Genomic DNA, 25,801 nt, shown 5'->3' with positions numbered 1-25,801 from the left:
AAGCCCCCAAACTTACTGTCTGGTCTACTAGCTGAACTTCCTTTGCCAGTAAAATCATCATGAAAAGGAGGCAGACAATCATGCTCCGGGTTTCGGGGTGGGGACTGGGATTCCAGGCATCCGAGAGCACACTAACCCAGTTGACTTCACAGAGCACAGACCCTAAAAACAAGAAACAGCTCTTGGGGCTGCCTCGTTCCACCTAAAAGGAAATAAATGAAAATCAACATTTTGATTTATGCTGTTTGACATATCATAAAGATGCGTATCATCTTTTAGCTTATCTGGACTTCATTGTCTATGCCAATAATTCTGTTTTGCTTTAGTTTTTTTTGTTTTACTTTGTTTTAGATCTTGCTATGTTACCCAGGCTGGTCTTGAACTCCTGGGCTCAAGGAATCTTCCCAACTCAGCCTCCCAAGTGCTGGGACTGCAAGTATGAGGCACTATGTCCTGCTTATTCTAATAATTCCTTTAATCCCAACCTAGGTGGAGATTCCTTGCCACAGTCCTGACGGTGCATGAGTACATCATAATCCTCAGGTGTGCTAGAATAGGATAAAAGTTGTGCTCTACTAGTCAGTAGTGCCCAAACTCAAGTATGCATCACAACCATCAGGAGGACATTACAATACAGATTGCCTGGCTCACGCTTAGGGTTGACAATTTCCTGGGTATGGGGTGGGAGCACAAATGTGCATTTCTAACAAGTTTCCTGGTGATGCTGATGTTGCTGTCTCCCGAATCATAGAGAATCATTTACTGAGACCCATTACACTAGTATAATACTACTGCCTTTTTGATGTAATATTATAAAAATGTCTTCACATCATTAGTCTTTATAACTTTTGGTGACTGCATAATGCTTAAATTCTACTAGAGATTCTTTAGTATATTACAAAGTATATAATCAACTTCAAAGCTGTATTTTATAAACTTATTTCAATGTTCCTAATTTGGTTAAAACAAAATATGGCTAGGTCATAAAATTCCTTTCAAAGTGAAGATTAAAAGTTCTTTATAAAAATCATGATCATAATGAAATTTTGTAATGACTCACCTTTTCCGTTAGTGATATTATGCTAGCTACTAATTCTCTTCCATCTTAGGAAACAATTCTTTATTCTCCTTTATAATCTATGCTTGATCCTCACCCTTAGCCTTACAAAAAACATTTTATTATGCTAACAAGATACAAAAAAAATTAAAATAGACTCAGCTTCTGGGAAGGCTAGGGCTACCTATTATTATAATAAAACTCCTATGGATAGAGCATCTACAGCAACCCTTGCCAGACCCATCTACAATTTAGTAAGTCTTATAGTGGAAGCTGCCCACTAAGTTAAAACTCTATCTTACAGCTCTTTAAACCAATTTTGTCTCTGGTTCATAATGGTGATGAAATACCAACTTAGTGCCTGCTTCATCTACTAAATGCAGCTATAAAGTCATTCTTTGGCCTTTTATTTCTGTAAAACAACTGCCCTTGGCTTCCTTACAGCTCAGCCACAGAAGAGTGGCTGACAAAAGCCACAGTGGGTGGGGTTTCATTAAAGCATGAAAACACCCCAGTACATTTTACTAATCATCGTAAATAACTGCAGATCTTTATCACTTAAAGCACTTAAGAGTGTCTCAATAATAAATGTGACATTAAGTTCAGAGTAAAGGCAAATTAACTAATGACTAATGAACTAGTCATAAAAAACCTAAGCCAAGATTATAAAGGGTTTTTAAAAATAAGGACTCAGTAAGAACAGCAAAATCAGTTCTAAATGCCTGACCGGTGTATATGTTTCACTGCAGTATGCGGGGTTTTTGTTTTTTGGTTTTTTTTTTGTAATTATTGCTTCTACTGAAGACTTACACGTACTTTTATTGGTACTTTTCTCAGATCATGTCAGGACTAATTATGATGCATCATCCATTGCTACAATGCGTTTTTATCCCCTATAACCTAACTGTTCACATACACATAACTGCTAAAAGAAATTAATGGCCTGAGTACCAATTCAAATTCTGCCTTAATGGAACAGTTAACAGTAAATAGTTTTAATGCCAATATCCTAGAAAAACACATATACACAAAAATACCAATGAAGACTGAGCAAGACAAAGTCATTAACTACATATTCACAAAACAGTATTACTTAAGTCTAGGGAATGACTGGCATATTAGAGGCAGTCTCTGGGTTTTAAAAATGGTCCTGCAGGTATTTTCTAATCATCCACTAATAAACACAATGAAATTATCTCCATGGGCTGCTGCCTCCCACAGCACCACTGGGGTGACACTGAATGCCTGCACAGCCCACTTTGGCGCACACGGGCCCTGTGCACAGCAACCACAGTCAGCAGGAGGCTCCTGGGAGCAGACCTCTGGAGGCTGCGGCGAGGGGGGAAGGGCTCACTTTGAAGAAGGCCTCCATGAGCAGCTGGTCGGGGTGCAGGTCCTTCCACTGGAGTTTCCGGTATGCATTATGGAAAGCATACAGAATGAACTCGGGCATTTTCGGTGCCGTGCACGTTTCACAATAATGCATCAGGTGCAACTGAAGGGCTCCTTCATCACCTGGCAACAGCTTGTCTAGAATTTAAATAAAATACAGCTAGAGACCTTTGGCTTGTCTTTTCAAAAACAAAACAGACACACAAACAAAAATCCAAAGCTAATACAAAACACAAACGGAACTACAAGTCTGAATCTAAGGTTCTCAATATATACCCAAAGATTTTCATGTGTGGGGGAGGAGAACCACTGGCAGATAATAGAGACTGGTACTTTACTTATGTAGGTAACTGGGAGTGAAAGCTGGTGTGGGAGACAGTAGGGGTAATCATTTTTTCTTCAAAATTTCTAGAAATATGGCCTTTTTACTCAAATGCACTTCTCTCGTGCGTTGCCCTTGGCATGTACCGTCTCACGTGGTTAGTGCTTCATTCACTTTGCGCCTTGGAGGAATTCAATATTCCTCAAAAGAAAATGTTCCAGGCACTTCTCAAAAGCATATTAAGTGGCCAATAGATATGTGAAAAAAATTCTAAGCATTGCTAATCACTACAGAAATGCAAGTTAAAAACAAAAGAAACATCATGTCATACTTGCTAGAATACCTTTCATCAAAAACATGGAAGAGCCGGGCGTGGTGGCGCACGCTTGTAATCCCCGCGCTTGGGAGGTGGAGACAGGAGGATGGAGCAGGTTCAAAGCCAGCCTCAGCTGGCTTAAGAGACCATGTTTCTAAATTTAAAAATATATATAAAATAGGTCTGGGAGTGTAGCCCGGAGGTAGAAGGGTTTCCAGGAACTCCAGTACCACCAAAAACGAAAAAGATGGAAGATAGCCGGGTGTGGTGGTGCACACTTGTAATCCCAGTACTTGGGAGCTGAGACAGGAGGATCATGGTTAGCAGACAGTCTCAACTACTTGGTGAGGCCCTTTACAACCCAGTGAGAGCCTGTTTCAAAATAAAAAATGAAAAATAGAGCTGTGGGTATAGCTCGGAGGTAGAATGCCCCTGGGTTCCATCCCCAGTATGCAAAAAAAAAAAAAAAAGATGAAAGATATGTGTTGGAGAAGATATGGAGAAAAGGGAATTCATACACACTGTTGGTGAGACTACGGAAAACAGTAAGGAGGGTTTTCAAAAAACTAACCATAGAGGATATCTGAAGAGAAAATAGCTTCAAATTTTCCATAAATGACAATCAGAGGAACCTCACAAAAAAGATTAGAAATTACCAAACTTTTTTTTTTGTAGTACTAAGGGCTGAACCCAGCTGCATTTCACCTCCAAACTATACCCCTCGCCCTATCTTATTTTTTATTTTGAAAAAGGGTCTCACTAACATACTGAGGGCCTCGCTAAGCTGCTGAGGTTGGCCTTGAACCTGCAATTTTCCTGTCTCAGACTCCCCAATACTAAGATTACAGGCATACAACTGGCTAAGAGGCTACAAACTTAACAATAAGTAATTGTATTAATGACCTATCTGCAGTCACTATCTACCAACTAAAATAAAATTAAATAAAGTAGGAAAGCAGAGGCAAAAGCATGACGGAATGACTTAGGGGAAAACAAATGAATGCTAACCAGACACACGTGTACTGTCCTACCTTTAAAACTCTCGTGCAGTGAGTCAACGCAGTCCGTGAACAACTGCACAATGCTTGAGGCCACCACAGCATCACTCTCCAGCCAGGGATAATGTCGCTGTTGGCTGCTTTAAAGAAAAGAAACACAAGCTTGGAAATCAAAGTGCCCATGACTAAATCACTCTTGTTCCTAGAGTCTAGGGCTGGCCTACGTCCTAGAAAACCCTGCATTATATAGCCCTGAAACACATTATACCACTTCAAAGGCTGTGAATTCCTAGAGGCAAATTGTAGTGTGTAACATCAACCATATAATTTTACTTCCCCTCCTTCCTAGCCTTTATTCCAGTGCAATTAAATTTCAAGTGTGATAACTAAACAACCTTTAAATTAACATCTTTTTACATCCAATTTACACCCTTGAATATCTTCGTTACATTCCAAACACTTTATAAAAATACCTTAAGGTGGCTTTAGCAAATAGTTTTCTCTACTGGAAGTATGAGTAAAATAAAACTGATGTAGCAAAAAGATGGCTAAAAATTAACAAAGAGGAAATAGCTAGGGAAGTTCTTCATATGAACACTTTAATTTCTGAATCTGGTCTAAAAAGTTTAATATCAAAATAAGTTCCATTAATTCTTGGAAATAAACATGCAGCCTAAACTGTGGCCAATCTATATATGGTCACTATAAAACCTTGAAGCTTCTACAAAAGCAAAAATCCAGAACCTTCCATATTTTCTCGAAGGGGCTCTTGAAGCATGGATTAATGCAAAGAATTTTGAAACAGAGTCAAAGACCTAAGCTTAGGATCAAATTAGTGTTTCTGAAAACATAAAGCCAGGTGTGGTGGCACATGCCTGCCATCCCAGTACTTAAGAGAGAGGAGGATCGAAGGTTTGAGGATGGCCTCAGCAAATAGTGAGGCTCTCAGCAACTTAGTGAGACCATTTCAAAATATAAGAAAAAATAAAAGGGCTGGGGGTGTTGTTCAGAGGTAGAACACTCCTGGGGTTTAATCCTCAATATCAACAACATCAATAACGACAAAAGCAAGGTTTACCATAGCTATAATTTTTATTAAATCCCTCGCAGGTTTATCTAGTTTCTGTTGGTATACTTTTAGAGAAGAAAAAAAATACATCAGGCAACTCACTTTATTTTGATAGCTCTATACTTCTATGTATTTCAAATTGCTTTTATATAATGGCAGAGTTTCATGTTTTAAAAAGTCATTTCAACCCCAAAATTTGATAGTCAATTTAGTTCCAAAAATAACTGAAGTAGAGAACATTATTTTTTTAGTGTTATCAAAACCTCAGAGAAACATCAGGAGACTAGCATCTTTTTTTTCTGAAATTAAGTACCAAAACATATTATTCTTTCTTAGGGAAAATTAAGAATGAATGTCTGTTTTGTTCCAAAATTAGTATCAAGATATCTCTGACCACCCAGACTAATAATTCCATAAGTAGAAAAACTTAAATTTTATAAAGAAGTAGTTTCTAAATTCAAATATGGTCCTATGTTAAAAATTAAATCTATGAATACCATCACCTTTACCAAACATCATTATAACTTAAAGTAAATAAATTTCAAAAAAATTGAGCATCTGAAAAACTGTTTACCTTTCATTGTCCTCTAAAACCAAGATCCATGGTTTAAAGAGCTGGACGATTACTGAATGTAGGGATCTCAACACTAAAACAGCAAATTTTTAAGAAAAGAAAAAGTTCATCCTTTGTCAATATCACTGGTAATATTTTACAGAAAATGTAGTTATTATGTTTACCCATAAACCTATATTGATAAACAAGTAATATGCTTAGTGTAAGTAAATGTATTTACTTTCATCTGCTGCAATGAATTTGAATTGAAGAATTTTTATTATAAGGCAATGTAATGGATAATTTTATAATGTACATTTTTCCCAAGATAAGTGCTTAATATTTGGAATGCTGTCCTTAGCTAGATAAATAAAAGAAAGGAGGAGCCAGAGATAGAAACCTATTTCTTTGCGCTGTGCCCCTCAAAGCAGGGTGGGGATGAGCTGCAGCAAGCATATTAGTCATCCTGTAGGACGTAAACATGTGCTCAAACCTGTACTATATATTTTCTATGTCCTCTCCTTGACACACAATCTAAATCTCCTAATGTGTCTATTCAAGTCTCATCTAATGAAAGGCAGAACACCTTGCTCCAGGTTGCACTAAAAGCACGTTACCTGTTTTGCTGCTGGCAGACTGATCTTGGGCCAAGCAAGCCATTTCTGAGTCAATCAGCCTTTTCACAAGATAGCCCAAGAGTGTCTTCACATCAGCCATGTAAGGACTCCATTTTGAAAATAAGCCAAAGCTTTTAAAGTCCAACTTGGATAACCGAAGCTTATAAAAGAAGTCTGAAAGCCATTGTATGGTCTCTGTTACCTGGAAGAGTTGACCAATCAAAAACACTTACTGAATGCTTGTCAGCAGAGTATTGCTGCAAATTGTGATGGGAGTACAGCAGGTCTTTGGCTTTTTAATATAGTTACAAAAGGAAAACATGAAAAATAAATCAGTGGATTTCCAATTCTTTTTCTAAAGCAATGGAGCTTTTATTTCAAATAAATTCTCATGTGAACCCATATGAGATCAAATTGGTATAACTGAGGGCTCTTTTGGACACCACATTTTGGGAAACCTACCCAGCGGCCTCAGGTTGAGTCAGATAGGGTAAGGTGGGCAGGGAAAGCTTACGCAATGGGGAGTACTTGGCCTCAGCCTGGACATACCCGCAAGAAATCCCAGGGGTATAAAAGGGATTCAGGAAAAGGGAAAACAGAGGTAGCAAAAGGCTGCAAAAACACAAGGATCTGAAAGATAGTGCATAAAAAGCAGCTCTCAAAACAGAGTATTATTAGCCAGGTGTAGTGGGTGGCAGACACTTGTAATCCTAGTAGTTGGGAAGCTGGGAAAGAAGGATCACAGGTTCAAGGACAGCCTCTACAAGTAATGAGACTCTCATCAACCTAGTGAGACCCTGTTTCCAAGTAAGAAATAAAACTGGGCTGGGGGGTATAACTCAAAGGTATAGAAAGCCTCTGAGTTCAATCCCCAGTACTACAAAAATAAAAGATTAAATTAAATCGGGGATTATCCCAAAGCAGCTTTTTAGAAAGTTTTTAATGTGCTCTAATTGTTTAAAAAATGTACAGCAAGGGAAATGAAAAAGTAATGCACAAATGCACCAGTGACCACGAGCTACACACCTGCTTGTCTGACAGAACAGCTGGAGAGCTGGGCAGCGTGGCACTCTCAGCAGAAGCTGCCTCCTGCTGGCAGCTCGAGGAGCAGCAGCCCAGCGCTCGCAGGGTGGCCTTCCAACACTCGGGGCTCAGCAGCTGCTCTGCAGAGCCTAGGGAGCAGATGTAGAGAAACAAGTCAGCATCTTTCCCACACAAATATTTCAACTTGAATCAAAGAATATACGGTCCAAAGCAATACAAGCTAAGTAAAAATCCAAACCAAATTCACAGGAATATCAAAAGTGAAGAGAGCAAGTAAAGAAAGAGCTGACCAGCTGGACATCTGACATTCCATGTCCTGGTGACCTGGCTGGGAGTGAGCTGTGCCAAACCCATAAGGCTGGCAGCCGGAGGGGATCCTTGTCTCGACCCTGACTAAGGAACAGCAAAGGTGCTGCTGTAGTGGCTGGAGGACATCAGCTTTCTATAGAGGTGAGAGAAACAACAGTGATGGGACGAGAGAGATGGTGCAGAACGCAACTCCAGAATCTAGCCTCTTGGGGAGGAGTCTCCTACTAGCCCTAAAATTCTACTCCTACAGTGGACAAACCAACACCTAGAGGCAGCATGTGGAGACCACTGGCCAGTATTGCCAACTAGTTCCAATTCTACTTACAAACCTCCCATCCTACAGGATGGGATAATACCTCAAGTACTTTCCAACCGGGGTGGTGGTAGGGGGGAGTGAACAGGATAACTGAGGTTAAAAAGGACAGGTCTGAGGGGAAGGATGATGATGCCAGCTGTAATAAATACATGAAGTGGGAGACATCTAGGGGAAATGAGTATCCAGTGGCTTCTGCTGTGTGGATCCAGGGGAGAGGCCCAGACTCAAGCTATTGGTATGGGAGTTGTGCAAGCCTAGAACATGGCAGGGAAACCAAGGAAAGCAAGAGAATGAATGGGTAGAAGAGCAAAGCTAGAATCCAACAAACAGCACCATGGTAGCATGGGAGAGAGGAGAAAGCAGAGGGTGGTAGGTCATGAATCCAAGAAGTGTGATACTGTCATTTTTTAAGCTTTTCACTGAATTACTTTTCCTAGAACTTAGAAATTTTCTGCTAAGTACAAGTCAGTGGTGGCCTATATAAATAGTTTACAATCTCTTTAAGAGTTTTCAGGAAGGACTCACAATACATACTTGATCAAATTTTAGAACTGTAGAATGACTATTAGCTATTGTATTCATTAACATTTGTACAAATGCATTTCTCTACTGCTATTTTCTACACACTCTGCAACTTGCCCTTATAGGAAAAGAGCTTAAAGTGCTTTGGAAATGAAAGACTCTATATATACTAAATTATTCCTCATATGACCCAACACAATAGATCATTAATTTATCTACTAAACAATATGAAGATTTGGTATAAAGCAAAACTAAGTTTTCCATTACATCTTTAAACAATAAAAAATGTGCATGAAAAATAGTAAATGCCATCTCATTGACTGCAATTCACTTCTGCCTAATGAAATCCCTAAAATGAAAAGCTAGACCCCGGCTGGGCATGGCTGGCGCTTGAGAGGTTGAAGAAGGAGGATCACAAGTTCACAGCCAGCCTCAGCAACTTAGTAAAACCCTGTTTCAAAACAGAAAAATTGGTGATGTGTGCATGTATGCCTCCACCATGTTGTACCCCATTAAGATGTATGACTAGAATGCACCAATAAAAAATAAGAAAAATTTAAAAAAAAAGAAGAATAAAATAGGGCTGGGGGTGTGGCTCAGAGGTAGAATGCCCCAGCTTCCATCTTTAGTACCACAAAACAACAAAACTAGCCCCTTTATTCTTTCTCTAACCTAACAACAAAACTAGCCCCTTTATTCTTTCTCTAATCTCTAACACTTCTACAGATTAATTGCAGGAAGTAAGGGGCTGAAATGATAAGAATGTGAAAAATTTAGTGCTGCTCTTTATCTTGGCAAATATAAATAGTACCTCATTCAAGGACAGAATGCAGAGCAAAAAACAACTCAAAACCCCAAAATATATCCACTATTTGAAACTATAGAAACCAAATGGCATGTTAAACGTATCATCCCTTCCTTGTCAGACCTGCTGTCCCCAGCATAAGGAGGGCCTTGCCCCACTTCAGGACAGATGCAAAGTCAAAGTAAAGAGGTGCGTGCGCCACTGAGGACCGCAGCAGCAAAGACCAGGTGCTGCCGTGAGCGGTCAGGGTCCACTTCAGCGCCCAGGACAATCACTGACCGTTCTTGCAGATGTTGACTTCTGGAGCATTATTCGTCAAGCTCTTTCTTTGGGGAATGACTACCGACCTTCAGCTCCCATACGCATATTGTTTTTACACTTGTGAATGACACCAGTCGAGTGGTAAATGTGGTGTGAGATATTCACCAAGACCTAGCGAGTCACAATCAAAGGAAGACACTTACTTTGCATCAACAGCCTGAGAACGTCACTGTACTGGTCAGGGAACTGGTAGAGAAGAAGGTAAGTCCAGTGCTTACAGAAAAGATTAAATGGCATCAAAATATCTTCGTCTGGTTCAAGCCCCCAGGCAGTAAGTGCCAAATGAATGGACTCCAGAAGCCTGGTACGATCAGACAGAGGAGGTTTAGTGGCGTTTAACCATTGCTTAAGATCGAACTAAAAAGAAAAAGAAACAAGAAGCAGTTTTATTTACACTAGAAAATTAAGTAGAGAGAGGTCTGTGTAAATTTAGTTTAAAAGTCAAAGATTACCTCACATTTACCTTTCTATACAAATTATAACTAAATATAAGTATAAGCAACATGGAAGAATCTAAGAAGTTCACTAATTGGTGCTATTGTGCAACCAACTCTCCCTCACTCTGGGATCTCAGACGCAATTTCTTAGCTCAATGAGCTTGTTGTGTAATATAAAAATCTTACTTACCATTCATTATTAGTTTATAGTTTTATCCTGTTCCTGAAACATCCATACATTTCCATTTATATAATTAGAGTAAGGTTCTTCTCCAAGATCTGAGTCAGAGCTTGTGGTATTCCTTTGCTGGTCACAGCAGTTCAACCAAGCAGCCACTTTATGAAACTGTCTCACTTTAATGGCCATGTATTGGAGCTAAATTCAGACTATGGTACTACCTTCCAGGATCCCAGACCATAAAACATGTTCTGCTCTGTTATAGATCGAGATCAGTCTCTGGGCTCTAAAATATGCCAAGGTTTTATTGCTTCATAAATGTCAGAGAAATAAATGAAGGCACAATAGGTAAGGTTCTAAAATTCTCAACTGGTAAAGTAAATTCACTGCCTTAGACTCACAAAGTAAAAACTTCATTTAAAATGAGAAAAAGAAATGCTTAGATCTGGTGTATTGTACATATAGGAGACTTGACATACTACAACAAATTTACCAAATACAATTAAGGCACAAATTCAGAGTAAATGTACAAAAAGAATGTTTTTAAACTAAAATCATAAATGTTTTCAAAACTATACTATGTTTTAAAACAGGACTTAAGCCAGCAGTGGCAGTACACTCTTGCAATCCCAGTACTTGGTTCCCAGCCAGCCTCAGCATTTTAGTAAAGCCCTGGGCAACTTAGTGAGACATTGTCTCAAAATAAAAAATAAAATAGGGGTGGAGATGTAGCTCAGAGGTAGAACACCCCTGGGTTCAATTCCCAGTACCAAAACAAAAAAAATAACAAAAACAAAAACAAAAAACAAAGACAGTTCTGGAAGAAAACTGTTTTTAGACTATGTGGAATATGATTGCGCTACACTACACAATCAGTACCCCATCCCCACAGGAGTCCCCTAAGAGAAACTTGTAGGATCAGGTTGCTCAAAGATCATACAAAAATGTGGAAAAGAACCGGGCGTGGTGGTACACGCTTGTAATCACAGTGTTTGGGAGGCTGAGACAGGAGGATAACACAGGTTCGAAGCCAGCCTCGGCTACTTAGTGAGGCTCTCAGCAACTTAGTGAGACCCTGTTTCCATATAAAGTATAAAATAAGTCTGGGAGGATAGCCCGGAGGTAGAAAAGCCCCTGGGTTCCACCCCCAGTACCACCAAAAAAAAAAAAAAAAAAAATGTGAAAAGGACTGTTAGCTTCTGGTCACCTGGAACCGAACTGCCAGGGTTCCTTCCATGTCTGTGAAGTGGGAAGCAACAACTGCTTCTTCATTTCATGGCATCAGGACTGAATCGCCTCTCACCTTGGTCAGCAGCATGAAAATCACATCACTGTTGTCCTCGCTCAGAAACTTCACCACTTTCTCGTACAGCTGTATGAACTCTGCAGGGGAAGCGTTGGGAGTGAAGAAAGGAGACAAGAGAGAACACAGCCTTCGGTTCTTCAGGATGGTCTGAAGGAGCTTCCTGCACTCTGATTTAGTGCCACTGATAAACACCTAGAAAAATTATAAGGAAATATCACCAAATTCTCCTCTCCCCAACTTTTAAAGGCTACTAAATAGTGGAAGAAATTTTTTCTAAATGAAGCAATTTTATAAAGACATAGGTAAGTCTATCATTTCCAATGTAGATGATAGTGTGGTAATCTGAATCCAGAAATTTGTAATGCAGCTGAAATGATTACCAAGGCAAAAGGAAACTTATAGGTGATGAATTTTAAGATGTGTATTTAATAACTTTACAAAGCTAACTTTCACAATTAATATGTAATTCGGATATCTTTGCCTTGTTTTAACTTAGTTCTAATAACAAAGTAATTATAATCCTTTAAAAGTATAAGGATGTAGTCAAGTGTAGTGGTGCACTCCTGTAATTCCAGTACTTAGGAGGCTGTGACAGGAGGATTGCAGTTTGAGAACAGTCTCAGCAATGTAGCAAGTCTCTCAGCAACCTAGCAAGACCTTATTTAAAAACAAAAATTTTAAACGGGTTGGGGTGTAGCTCGGAGGTAGAATGCACCCGGGTTCAATTTCGGTACCAAGGGAAAAAAATAACAAGAATATAAGTGAATATTGCAGTAATCAGAGAGTCAAGAAAGCTTTGATAAGATTGACCATAGGCAGAAATAATAAAAAAGACTAATATGTGACTATGTTAAATTTTAATTTCTATAAGGCAAAGGGAATCATAAAATTAAAGAAAAAAAATAAACTAGAAAAACATATTTTTAATACATTCTTAGAACTCAACAATCTGAGAAGCTCTTTCAAAGTATCAAAAAGGAACAAATTCCAAAATAAAATGTGCTGAAGATGACAACCAGCAATCCAAACTCTAGGTGTAAATGAATCCTAAACATATGAAAAGACACATGACCCTACAGTACTTAAAGAAATAAAATTTTTTAAATGATGATGTGCCACTTCCCTATTAGAATAGCAAACCTTAAACAATTTTGAATATTGGTTATGATAAAATAAGCTCAAACGCTGTTCTGGTAGTGTAAGCAGATGCAGACTTCCCAGGGGGGCACTGCAGCAAATACAGCAAATGCTATGTACAACACATGCTAAATACACAATACATCATAGCCTTTTGACACAGCAATCATATTTCTAGGAAATTATCCTTAAAAAGTCTAAAAAGCTCACAGAGATATATAAAAATATCTATCTTGGCCTTATTGTATCTAAATAAAACTACCTAAATACCATCTAGATCATTAGTTCAATACATTACAACATATCTGTATCATAGAACACTATTGCAGACATTCAAATCTGATATGATGATATAGGTCTGTATTTGCTAATAAGCAATAATATCTAAAAGTTATGTTTAAATGAAAAGAGGTTACAAAACAGCATGTGCCCATTTTTATGTATCTCTTTCCATACACATATACACATATAGGAATGATAGATTGTGTTTACCTATACACACATACACAAGACAAACTACAATGAAATGTGAACTCTACAACTAGTATTCCAGGTGGTTAGGATGATGAGAAATTTTTTTTCTTCTTTATACTTTTAGTTTTTATGAGAAATTTTCCTTTATGCTTCTTTGTACTTCCTATAACCACACATTATCTTTATGATCAGAAAAAGCCTTCTTAGGAAAAAAAGTATTGTTAATATCTGCTTAAGAGTATCCAATAAATAAGACTCATTCAATAATATTTTCATGAAAGTCTACGGTCAGTGTTCACATATTTTTCAAACAAGTGGTTTCTGACTTAAGTAAGACTGACTTGGGTAAGTCTGAAGTCAAGGCTGACTGTATCTAATGAACCTGTAGGGACTCAATGTATGTGAACATGGTAAGAACAGAGATCAACCTTACCTGTCCCAAGATCTCGATGCATGAAGTAAAGAACTGTCTTGTGGGAGGATGGCGCTGTGTCTCATCACTGACATAATTCACAACAGTAAAGAAAAGGCTAATGCCAACTTTCTGAACCCCTGGCGTAGGCTGCAACTTGTAGGCATTCACTAAGGCCCTGTGGGAAGATGTGGGTACAGTGCAGGTCTACAGCAGAAGAATCCACATTCACAGGTGTTCCTTTGGTATGCGACATTTCTCAGACAATATTCATGAGTCCTCAGAGATCCATACAAATGTCACAATAGAAACATTTCATGTGGTAAATGTGTATATTCCAATTTTACCCAAAAACTCACTTTCAGTATACAGTAATGATGTTTGCTTTCCTCTCAAGAAAATAAAAATTAGTTGTATGCTAAGGACTAATTAACATTCTTACAAAATTTTGCATATTTTTATGTAATTCAGTTACTTTTTGTATTCCTTATATAATACATACTTTTAAACATCAAAACCCTAATTTTTCTACATTTTAAAATCCAAAACAAGATTTCTGTATACAATAAGACCTACAATAAAGATGCCCCTTTTAACTCTCATACTTTTTCATGTCTGTGTTTGCAGTACTAGAGGTGGAACCCAGGGGTGTTCTACCATAAGCTACATTCCTACTCTTTTAACTTTTTGAAACATAGTCTCGCTGAGTTGCTAGGGCTGGCCTCAAACTTGGGGTCTTCCTGCCTTGGTCTCCTGAGTCACTGGAATTACAGGTATGCACCAGCAGGCCTGACTTCTCACATTTTTAAGGGGCTTTCCCAGTGATAGATGCAGCAACCTCTGGTCCACCTGATCTCCTCCTCCTTCCCAGGTCCCTGACCCAACTCACAAAAGGACTCACTGCCCCTCCACATAGCACCCAGTCTACCAAGGGGATTAGCTATTGTTATCACAATGTGGAGTCATCTTTAAGTAAAATGGAAAAAGTCAACCTCCCCTCTCCAAGCTATGTCCTGGTAGCTTGGAAGAAAGAAGACAGGGAACTCAAGCCAGGAGTGCCAAGAGAAAAACACACAGCCATGTGCAAGTTAATAGCTACACCTGAGAGCACTAATTCCCCTAAAAACACACAGTGAAATTTGTTCAATAATATGAATTAAAAATGGTTGATTCCTGAGTAAAGATGACTTTGATATAAAACGTAAGTACTAGCTAGGCATAGTAGCACATGACTGTAACCCCAGTACTTGGGAGGCTGAGAGAGAGAAGTGCAGGTTCAAGGACAGCCTTAGCAAGTAGTTGAGACTATCATCAACCTAGTGAAACCCAGTTTCAAAAGAAAAATCAGGCTGGGGATGTGGCTTAGAGGTAGAATGGGCCCTGGGTTCCATCCCTAGTACCACAAAATAAATAAATAAGACTTAAGCACTAAATTCCTTCATCCCTGAATTTCAATACAGTGCATCATCTCATGATTCAGGGGGTCTTCAAACTTTTTCTGAAAGGGCAAGACAGTAAATATTTTATGCTTTGTAGGCTATAAAGTCTCTGTCACCAAAAGTCAATACTGCCATTCCAGGTTAAAAATGATCAACATTATAAATAATACAGATGGTTGGGTTCCAATAAAACTTTATTTATAAAAATAGGTAGCAGGCCAAATTTGGCTCAAAGGCCCTCATTTGCTGATTTCTCAACTAACTTAATCAGGATGTCCAAGGTAGCATGCAGAATTACCATAAATAACAGCAAAACAGTATGGTGTATTATAATGCCCCAAAACTTACGTTATAAAGTTTTCTGCATGCACAGCAGCTTCCACGACATTAAGTGGTGGTGGCTTCGCAGCTTCTGCTTGCAACTGCTTCACTTCCTTCCGCAAAACATGCAGCTGTTGGCTTACTGCTTCATTCTTATACATGCCTTCAAACTAACAAGAGTTAAACTGGTCAACAGACTTCTCTGTCCCAACATGCTCCCAGAATAGATATTTCCTTACAAGCACACTAGCATATGATGGGGACCACATTGTTACAATTAATAGTTTTATTATTTATTTATTTATTTATTTATGTATTTATTTATGATACTGGGGGTAGAACCTAGGGGTTTTTCTACCTTCAGGCTATATGCCCAGACCTATTTTATACTTTATTTGGAAACAGGGTCTCACTAAGTTTCTGAGAGCCTCACTAAGTAGCTGAGGCTGGCTTCAAACCTGTGCGATCCTCCTGTCTCAGCCTCCCAGGTGCTGGGATTACAAACGTGCGCCACCACGCCCAGCTAATAGTATCATTTAACTGAGAATTCTCAGTTGTACCTGAAAAGGATGGGAAAAAATTGCCAAAAGCTATGCAAGATTCTATGTTTTCAGTGAAGAATCCAAGTTAAATAGAATTATTTTCTTCTAAAAATATCAAATCTTATATTTATATAAATGATTGCCCTATAAGTTGTTGTGACCTTGAATTAATTTATCAACGGTTCAGTCTTGTATTTCATCTATGTTCCTCCTCAAATCCTCATAAAAACCTGACACATCTTCTGTTGCTGAGACTTTTCTCGAGGCGCAGCACGCCCTCCTCTGTTGATCACCACCGTTCTGCCCCAGCCTTAACCCTGTGTTCTCTCCACCCACCACACACACAATTCAGCTTCAAACTCAAGTCGCACGTATGCCCAGCATAAAAAGGATGACACAGCTGGCCGTGGTGGCACATGCTTGTAATCCCAGCACTTGGGAGGCTGAGACAGGAGGATGGCACAGGTTCGAAGCCAGCCTCAGATACTTAGTGAGGCTCTCAGCAATTTAGTGAGACCCTGTTACTGAGTTGCTGAGTGAGGGTCTCAGCAACTTAGTGAGACCCTGTTTCCAAATAAAATATTTAAAAAATTTGTCTGGGAGTGTAGCCCGGATTTAGAAAACCCCTGGGTTCCATCCCCAGTACTACACACACACACACACACACACACACACACACACACACACAATACAAATGTCATTAGCAAAACAAATGCTATAAGGAAAGAAATATAATTTTAAAATGATAAAATATGGAGAGTACCCAAATCAGTTGTATGCCAAGGAAGAATAATGGCCAATTCAATGGTTTTTGAAAGGTGGTCTTTGATAAAAAATTTTTATTCATTCTCAGTAAAACACACATACACACACGAAATTATTGAACTTTAAAAAGAAAAACCAGATTTATTTCAATTTAGTCAAATGTTTTTTTTAAATATATCTTTCCTACTTGAGGGAGTTGTTAACAAGCCCTTTTTCTACCTGATGGCAATCCATGTAAAAACTGGCTTTGTCTGTGCATGTTTAATGTCTTTTATTGGATGTGCAAAGATGCAGAGGACATCCTAGGCCCAGGATGCAACAGAGACAGAGCTAATGTAGAGGCCTTCTTCCTGGCTGGTCTCGGTGGCTTCTGTCTTAGAGAACTGCTAACCTCAAGAAAATGCCAAAGCTGGGCACCCTGCCTCCAACTTCAAAGCCAGAGCCATTACACCAGTTCTAAGAAATCAGCCTATTGGAATACAAAGGGAAATATGCTCTTCTTTTACCCTCTTGATTTCATCTTCATGTGTAGGGATCTTTGTGTACAAAGATCAGGGATAAAAGCAGAAAAATTTAAGAAACTCCGCTGCCAAGTGATGGGTGCTCCTGTGGGTTCTCACTTCTGTACTCTGGTGTGATCAGCACACCCAAGAAACCAGGAAGACTGAGACCCATGAACATTCCCTTGGTATGAGACCCCAAGCACACAACTATTTAGGATTATAGGGTCTTAAAGGTTGACGAAGGCATCTTGTTCAGGGGCCTCTTTCTCATTGATGATAAAGGAAACAGATCACTGCAAATGATCTTCCTGTTGGCCATAGTCTTCATGAAGCTCTGACTACTGTAGGCCTTCCAGTTCACTGACAAACCCGAGGAAGTGTGCCCAACTGGCTGAAAGCCTGACAATGATAACATCAGATATCTGATGTCCAAAAGAGCAAAGGATATTGAACACTGGGCCACTGTAGTACTGAGCTGCAGTGAACAGTTATGAGAACAAAATCTCTTTTTTACTTTTTTCTATTAAACTTGAACTGAAAGAAAAAAGAACCAATGTGACATTGTGAGGGCTGAGAGAGGCAAGAGAGACAAAAAGGGGAGGCCACAGACGGATGTCTGGGACTGGGCTGAAGAGAGTGGTACAGTCAGGCTAAGAGCAGCAAGGGAGCTGCCTTGGGAAGCCTTGAATAGCAGGCTACTGGGCTGGGGGCCGGGTGGCTTGTAAGCATAGCAGAGAATGCTGAAGAACCCAGAACATTCGACAGGCCGGAATCCTATAGCCTACATTCTCCAGTGGTCTTCCCAATCACATGGGTGGACATCAGGTTTATATTTTCTCTTTATATGCATCTACACCAACCTAGTCTTCAGACACTACTGCAATCATTACAGGTATCCTCTGTCTGTAGTAAGGTAAATACTTAACTCACAAACTTATTTAAATAAGACACTACACCCCTGTCAAAGTCACTTTCATAAACTTCATATCAAAAGTTCCTGAAAGGCCACATTTGTTTGGCTTTGCTTACACAGAACCCCGGCATGGCACAGCTCTGACACTGGGCACACCTACGTTATGAGCATGCTGATAACAACTTGCTTCTATAAAACTCATCAATGTTGTACTAAGAGTCTTTACTTTCCCACCACTGTTGGAAAGTTTTCTTTTCTTACAAAAACAGAGGTGATAGAGAATTAATGATACCCAGCTCATATGACAAGAAGCTGGAGACAAGAGAACAATGCAGGCTGGTGGAAGCCCCTTCACATGGGTCATTTTAAGTAGACAAAGAAATTAAAGAGTTGGACAAAGCATGTCCTTCAGCAAGTTTTTACAGTAACAGAAGGCCCTCAGTGGGTCTTTTCCATCTTTCAGTTCTAGGAACAAAAATATTTTTCACATGAGAATAAATCAATTCTGGGTTTACCAAGCACACCCACAATACCAGAGTACAACAAAGGACCCCAATTATAAATCATTCCATTTCCTCAGGGAATATCACTGAATTATTAAGGGCTTCTCCTAGGCAAGGCGATCACAGAAAAAGCACGTCTCTCTTCTCATAAAATATATTCAGCTTTTGTATACCCCAAACAAGATCTACGTAGTTCAAAGACTTGCAGATAGCTGGAAATTTCCAGGACTTTCCTTCCCAGAAAAAAACTATTATGTCGGGCACGGTGGTGCATGCTTGTAATCCCTGCACTTGGGAGGCTGAGACAGCAGGATCACACAGGTTCGAAGCCAGCCTCGGCTACTTAGTGACACTCTGTTTCCAAATAAAATATAAAATAGGTCTGGGAGTATAGCCCAGAGGTAGAAGGCTCCTGGGTTCCACTCTCAGTACCACCAAAAAAAAAAAAAAAAAAAAATCTAAGCCAGGCATGGTGGAGCATGCTTGTAATCCCAACATTTGGGAGGCTGAGACAGGGGGATCATGGTTCTCGGACAGCCTCAGGTACTTAGTGAGGACCCTACAACTCAGTGAGAACCTGTTTCAAAATAAAGAATTTTTTTAAAGGGCTAGGGGTGTAGCTCAGAGGTAGAATGCCCTGGGTTTCATCTCCAGTACCACCAAAAAAAAAAAAAAAGTTCCTCAAGGTCATAATTCTCTCATCACAGAGATTCATAAAGAAAGGTACACATGTTCATTTAAATGAGATGTGACTGTCATGATCAGCTCACTCAGAATCACGCTGGTAGTGTTCAGAAAGCAGAGCAGCAGCAACTGAAGGAAAATGGCCTGGCAACGCTGAGCGGGATGAGCACGGGTCTGGAATTTCAATGGACACAGGGCTGGATCCTAACTACACCTAACTACACCGCTGAATAGCGGTGTTACTGGCAAGTCTCTTGGTATCTCTGAACTAAAATTGTGAAGATTAAATGAGATAATGTAGGTAAAGCATCTAATAAGAGATCTGGGAAGTGAACATGCCTAAGCAAGTGACAGAGTGAGCTCTGAACAGGGCTGGGAATGCAGTGACCTACGGCTTTCCAAGATCCAGTGTGGGAGATAATGGTATTAGGATAAAAATTGTCAAGTGATTAGTGTGCAATATTTAAGTTGAGATTGATTGATTGATTGATTGATTTTGGTGGTACTGGGGATGGAACCCTTCTACCTCCAGGGTACACTCCCAGACCTATTTTTTATATTTTATTTGGAAACAGGGTCTCTTAAGCCAGCGCAGCTGGCTTCGAACCTGTGCAATCCTCCTGTCTCCGCCCTCAAGTGCTGGAGTTACAAGCGTGCGCCACCACGCCCGACTCAAGTTGAGATTTAAATAGAAGGCATTAAGCTGTTGAAATGTGTCAAAGAGTAAACACAAGCAAAGAATGGCTACTAGTTTCTAATAGAAAAAAACTCCACATCCATGATGTCTTTCTTCCACCGTCAAATAGTATCTACAAAGTTCCTGAAAGTGGTTTAAATCAAAGAAGTTTCAAGTGAAGGGGATAAATCTATAGCTGTCCATTCCTTCAAACACACCCATGCTGTGGCTTTGTGTGAGGCACTAGTGAAATAAACATGAAGAAGACACGGTCCCTGTCCTCACATAACCCCAAATCTAGGGCTGGCCGTAGAATGAATCACGACACAGGACAAGTTACGATACATCCTAATGAGAGGTGCGCCGGTGGCACTCACTGACTCATCCATGGAGTGTTACAGGGCACTGCTAGATGGCAGAAGTACACAGAGAGTAAAAACTGAAATCCTGTTCCCAAAGAGTTCAATCTTTGGGATTTTTTTCTCCCAACCTTTGAGAAGAAAAAGATCAAGTGTCTGCCACAGCACTGAGGCACAAGCTGTCATTAGAGGAGGGAACAACTCAAGCTGACTGGAGGAGCCACGGAAGACCACAAAAGCTGTGGCCTGCGCCATGCGGTGAAGACGTAGAGGAGGTCTGGAACCATGGGCGGAAGGAGGACAGAGCAACACCTACGTAAGGCCGATGACAAGAATGTGCGCATCGTGTCTAGAAATGGACAGTAGCTAGGTGGCTGGAAAGTGGAATGTCTGGGAAGTGAGAGAGAGAATGATGCTATAGGTAAAAGACCAAGAAGAGGTTTCCAAGGGCCCGATAGTCCTACTCCTTTTGGATACTAGAGAGCCAACGTGGGTTTTTAGCCCAGAAATGTGGCAGATCTGTGTTTAGAGAGATGAACGATGGCAAAATAGAAAACGGATTAGGCAGAGAGAAGACCTATGGGCAGAAAGCCTAACGCAACAGAGTAGCGGAGAAGCGAGGTGGGCCTACCATGAAGCATGGCAGTGGAAACGGAAGGGGAGTCAAGTTCAAGCCATTTCAGAGACTGAACCAATACATGCACTTGGGGAAACCACTAGATGGGAGGGAGGTATGGGGTGAGATAAATGGAAGAGATACTACTAAGACTGGTCTCCATCTGGGAGACCAGGTAGTGGAATTACAGAAAGAACAGGTTTGGAGAGTAAAAATGAGATCAGTGTGGACCTACGGAGTCCAAGGTATCTACATGTTTAGAGAGAATGTTAGGTGGGCAGGTGGAAATCTAGATTTGGGACTCAAAAGAGAATTCTGAACTATAGCCATCAACATGAGTGCTTTATTTAACATGTGAGGGGCAGGGAGATGTGGAATACTCAGGATCTACTGAACCTATGAATTCCCCACAAAGAAAAATTTACATAGACTTTTAGGAGTTTCACCAACCTCTAAAGACCACTCACAGGCCCCAGAACAAGAAGGCCAGGCAGACAGTGAGTGAAAGCAGATGATGCCACAAGAAGAAGGGAATCTGGAGCAGGATGAAGCACAGCGAGCTACTGAAGGGCTGAACTGAGCAGCAGCAGCCCTGGAAAATGACAAGTGGTCAGGGATTCAGAGGGACCCAACAGGAACTCCCGAAGTTCAATATCACCAGATGATGGAAAGAGAGTAACAGAATAAACACGGCATGGAGGTGAACACTGGTGAACACAGGTACATAGAGGGCTTTACTTTTATGTTTCTGAGGCACCTGTGCTCCTCTTACCTCAGCCTCCCAAGTGCTGAATTACAGGCATGCACCACTACATCCAGCTTCTCCCCTCTTTTTGCAAGCAACATTAGCAGCTACCATTTTTATTTTAAGAAGGAAAAGTTTAAGTATTTGGGTATACCTGTAAAAACATCTAAACTGCATTCAGGTCACTCCTTATAATTTATCTTCTTTGTGATCTCCCCTTATTCAAAATTACTTTGAAACCCAGAAACAAATCCACACACTTACACCAACTGATTTTTGACAAAGGGGCCAAAAACATACACTGGATAAAAAAGTAGCCTGTTCAACAAATGGTGTTGGCAAAAATGGTTAACCACATGCAGAAAAATGGAAATTAATCCCATTTTCTCACCCTGCACAAGAGTCAATTCAAGATAGAGCAAAACTTGGAAATTAGACCAGAGACCTTGAAGCTCCTTGAAGAGGGCATAGGTCCAACACTGCAAAACATAGGCATAGATAAACTCTTTCTCAACAAGACCCCAAAGGCACAACAAACTAAAAGGCGAATCAACATGTGGGATTGCATGAAACTAAAGAGCTTCTATACAGCAAAAGAAACTGTCAAGAACCTCAATCGAGATCCAACAAAATGGGAGATTTTTGCCACCTACTTTTCTGATGGAGGACTAATATCTAGAATATAAAGAGAATTCAAGAAATTTAGCACTAAGAAAACATATATACAATCAAAAAATGGGCAAGTGAACTAAATAGACACTTCACAAAAGAAGAAATTAAAATGGCCAATAAATGCATGAAAAAATGCTCAACATCATTGGCAATCAGAGAGATGCAAATCAAAACTACCCTGAGACCTCACCTAACTCCCAACTAGAATGGCAATCATTGGAAACACAAACAACAACAAATGCTGGCGAGGATGTGGAGAATTGGGAACTCTAAACATTGTTGGTGGGACTGCAAATTAGAGCAGCCACTTTGGAAAACAGTATGGAGAAGAATGGGAACAAATTTACCATTTGATCCAGCAATACCACTTCTGGGTATCTACCCAAAAGAAAGGAAATCAAACTACCAAACTAATGCATATGTATCTATGCTCATAGATGCACAATTCACCATAGCCAAACTATGGAACCAGCCAAGATGTCCATCAATAGATGAATGAATTACAAAACTGTGGGATATGTACACAAAGGAATTTTACTCAGCCATAAAAAAAACACAATTACATCATTTACAGGGAAATGGATGGAACTGGAGGACATTATGTTAAGTGAGATTAGTCAGTCACAAAAAATAAGAAATCGGATGCTTTCCCTAATATGTGAGAGCTAAGGAGAAATGGGTCATAGGAGGAACTCTAGATGAACAAGGAAATCCTATAGAGGAGCAAGTAAGACAACCTAACTGAGGAGATGGGAGGGGGGAAGAAGGAAACTCTCTAAAGCACACAATGTACTCTAAAGCACTCAACCACTAAGCCAAGCATGGGAGGGAGGGATGGGGAGGGAGTGGGGTGCGGACTGGGTAAGAGCTAACTGGGTGATGTGTGCATGTATGTCTTCATAAGCTTTTTACCCCATTATGATGTATGAATACAATACACCAATAAAAAACCTAAAAAAATTAAAAAATAAAAAATAAATTACTTTGAAGATATTTTAGAAAAAGCATACCTTTTTATTTCAGATTAACAAAAGATTATAAAATAAACTTCAATTGAACGGTTCATGAGCATAATAGTATGATCCCTTTTTCTGGAAAGGAGAAGCAAGTCACTGGGATGCTTAGGGTTAAAGCTCTTTGATTAGCTGTAATACCATGAGAGCTAAAGGTTCAGGCCAAGAGACTCATTCTTTGAACAGGGCAAGAAATATTTATAACTCTTCACTAAGGAAGGTAGTAGCCAGAATTAATACTTATTTTGGTAATCACTTAAAAAGTAGCTTCTCACTATGGAATTAACAGCCTGGTAAAGATATGCAGTTTCAAAATATGAAAAAATACTGTATTTGTAAACATATGAATTGGGAATAAGACACTCCCCCCCCACTTTTTTTTTTTTTTTTTTTTGGTGGTACTGGGGGTGCTTTCTACCTCCCAGGAGCTTTCTACCTCTGGGCTACACTCCCAGACCTTTTTTCTATTTCATTTGGAAACAGGGTCTCACTAAGTTGCTGAGAGCCTCACGAAGTAGCTGAGGCTGGCTTCGAACCTGTGTGATCCTCCTGTCTCAGCCTCCCAAGCACAGGGATTACAAGCGTACGCCACCATGCCCAGCGACACTCCCTTTTATAACAACCAGACATCTTCAGTTTTTATCCCTCCAACTCCATTCTAAGTTGACAAACTTTTCTTCCAGGTTTATTACTTTAGCAAATGATCTTTTTTAAGTATCTCTACCTTGGTCTTAATAGAACTAATTAGTAAGTGGGATAAGATACGTGGCCTGCAAAGTCAAATTTTGTAAATTTAGATGCACAAACAACTAGGATCAAAAAATCAGAAATAAAATTTGAAGGTAATAAAAATATATTAAGTATAAAAGATTATTTCAGAAAAGACATGTTAAAGAAAATAGTCTCCCGTGGAAACTGAAAAAGAGTATTCTAGAACAGTTAGAATATGGATCTGATAAAAAAAAAAAAAAGGAGCCAGGCGTGGTGGCGCACGCTTGTAATCCCCGCGCTTGGGAGGCAGAGACAGGAGGATCGCGCAGGTTCGAAGCCAGCCGCGCGCGCTGGCTTAGGACACCCTGTTTTCAAATTTTAAAAAATGTAAAAATAGGTCTGGGAGTGTAGCCCAGAGGTAGAAGGGCTTCCAGGAACCCCAGTACCACACACACACAAAAAAAAAAGGGGAGGAATTTCTGAAAGATAATCAAAGGTAAGCAAGATAAAGTGCCATCAATTTCCAAATCTAACCAAAAGAGCTATTTTTGCACAAATGTTGTCAGGCAGCAGGCAGTGCCTACCTCTAATTGCTTCTTTCCTAGCTCAGAAAACACTGAATTCATTCCCAGCGGGTGAAATGCACCAATGAAGGAGCATGGGCGGTGGAGCCAGGCTGCCTGGCCCTGGCTCTGCCGCTCACTGGCTGAGCACCCTGTTCCACTCTGAAGTTCTTGTGGTATCACAGACCTAACTACTGCTGTTACCCACCCAAGAATGTGACTGCGGCAGTCATACTGTTACACTTCACTTGCATCCAACTGATTTGCTACCCGCATCCTTCCCAAGTGTGTCCTCAAGAGCTCTCTGCTGCCTACAGCATCTCCAGAGTTCTCAATGAAAATTCATCAACCTACACCCCAAACACTTGAAATACGTGATCCAGCAACCACCCCTCAGCTGCCACCATGGCAACTCCTTCCTCCCAGTTCCTCAAACTGAACCCAAGGGGCATGATCAAAATCCTCTGAAGACTGTTCAAACCCCCCTCTCTTGGAATCTTCTCAATGATTCTGCATTTCTTTACATTCCTATTTGAGTATCAGTTGTGTAGCACTCCAGTGGTACTCAGAGAAAAGTGTAATTAGCTCTGTGGGTATTTTCACTCCCCTTAAAACTATAAAATGTTTTGGGACACAGACTATATGCTATCCTTCTTTCACTCTTTCTCAGTGATATGTCAATATTAAAAACCCAATTAAGATCCCTAAATTATGAAGAATTTGAGCAATCCTACCTGTACTGTCACAACTGCTGCTCCTTGGCATTTCTTACCACTACTGCCTCTACACTCCAAATGCAGTGTGGTCTGTTCTTCTCGATTACCATACTGTTTGGGCATTGTGTCCAACAGCTCACCATCCAGGGCAACCTGCTGAGATTCTCGAAGAGCTGCAGTTCTGAAAAATATCACCACGAGGTAAAAGAAAATTTTAGGAAAGGCTTCGGGTTATCTCAGCCAGCACTATAACGTAACAAGACACAAGTTTTCTGTAGTAGCAAAAAACCAAAGGTGTATGTGCAAAGATCTGGCCAAATCCTATCTCTTTACCCGGAAAGTTAAGGAAAGAAGAAAAGCTCTATGGAAAAGTGGTACAACTTTTTAGCCATAAACAAAGCTCCATTTAGAATCTGTGTTCTAGCCAGGCGTGGTGGTGCATGCTTATAATCCTAGTACTTGAGAGGCTGAGACA

At 40.0% G+C, this 25,801-nt stretch overlaps 1 protein-coding gene across 2 annotated transcripts in view; it reads right to left on the bottom strand.

Annotated features, from left to right (window-relative positions):
* EPG5 (ectopic P-granules 5 autophagy tethering factor) overlaps positions 1–25,801 on the bottom strand; it is a gene marked incomplete at both ends in the record, with an annotated part of 104,642 nt that overhangs the window by 12,780 nt on the left and 66,061 nt on the right. The window contains 11 exons of one of the 2 annotated variants that reach the window (XM_080714842.1): positions 17–202; positions 2,412–2,587; positions 4,119–4,225; positions 5,729–5,801; positions 6,325–6,526; positions 7,351–7,496; positions 9,785–9,998; positions 11,560–11,754; positions 13,607–13,763; positions 15,373–15,515; positions 25,345–25,507. In XM_080714842.1, coding sequence (XP_080570968.1) covers positions 17–202; positions 2,412–2,587; positions 4,119–4,225; positions 5,729–5,801; positions 6,325–6,526; positions 7,351–7,496; positions 9,785–9,998; positions 11,560–11,754; positions 13,607–13,763; positions 15,373–15,515; positions 25,345–25,507 — 1,762 coding nt within the window. The remainder of the gene's footprint in view (positions 1–16; positions 203–2,411; positions 2,588–4,118; positions 4,226–5,728; positions 5,802–6,324; positions 6,527–7,350; positions 7,497–9,784; positions 9,999–11,559; positions 11,755–13,606; positions 13,764–15,372; positions 15,516–25,344; positions 25,508–25,801) is intronic. The other variant, XM_080714843.1, reaches the window with a different exon arrangement.

This window comes from Muscardinus avellanarius, assembly GCF_963383645.1.
Source record: "Muscardinus avellanarius genome assembly, chromosome: 17".
In the NCBI taxonomy this organism is placed as follows: domain Eukaryota; kingdom Metazoa; phylum Chordata; class Mammalia; order Rodentia; family Gliridae; genus Muscardinus; species Muscardinus avellanarius.
This window is presented reverse-complemented; position numbering and strand designations above follow the sequence as displayed.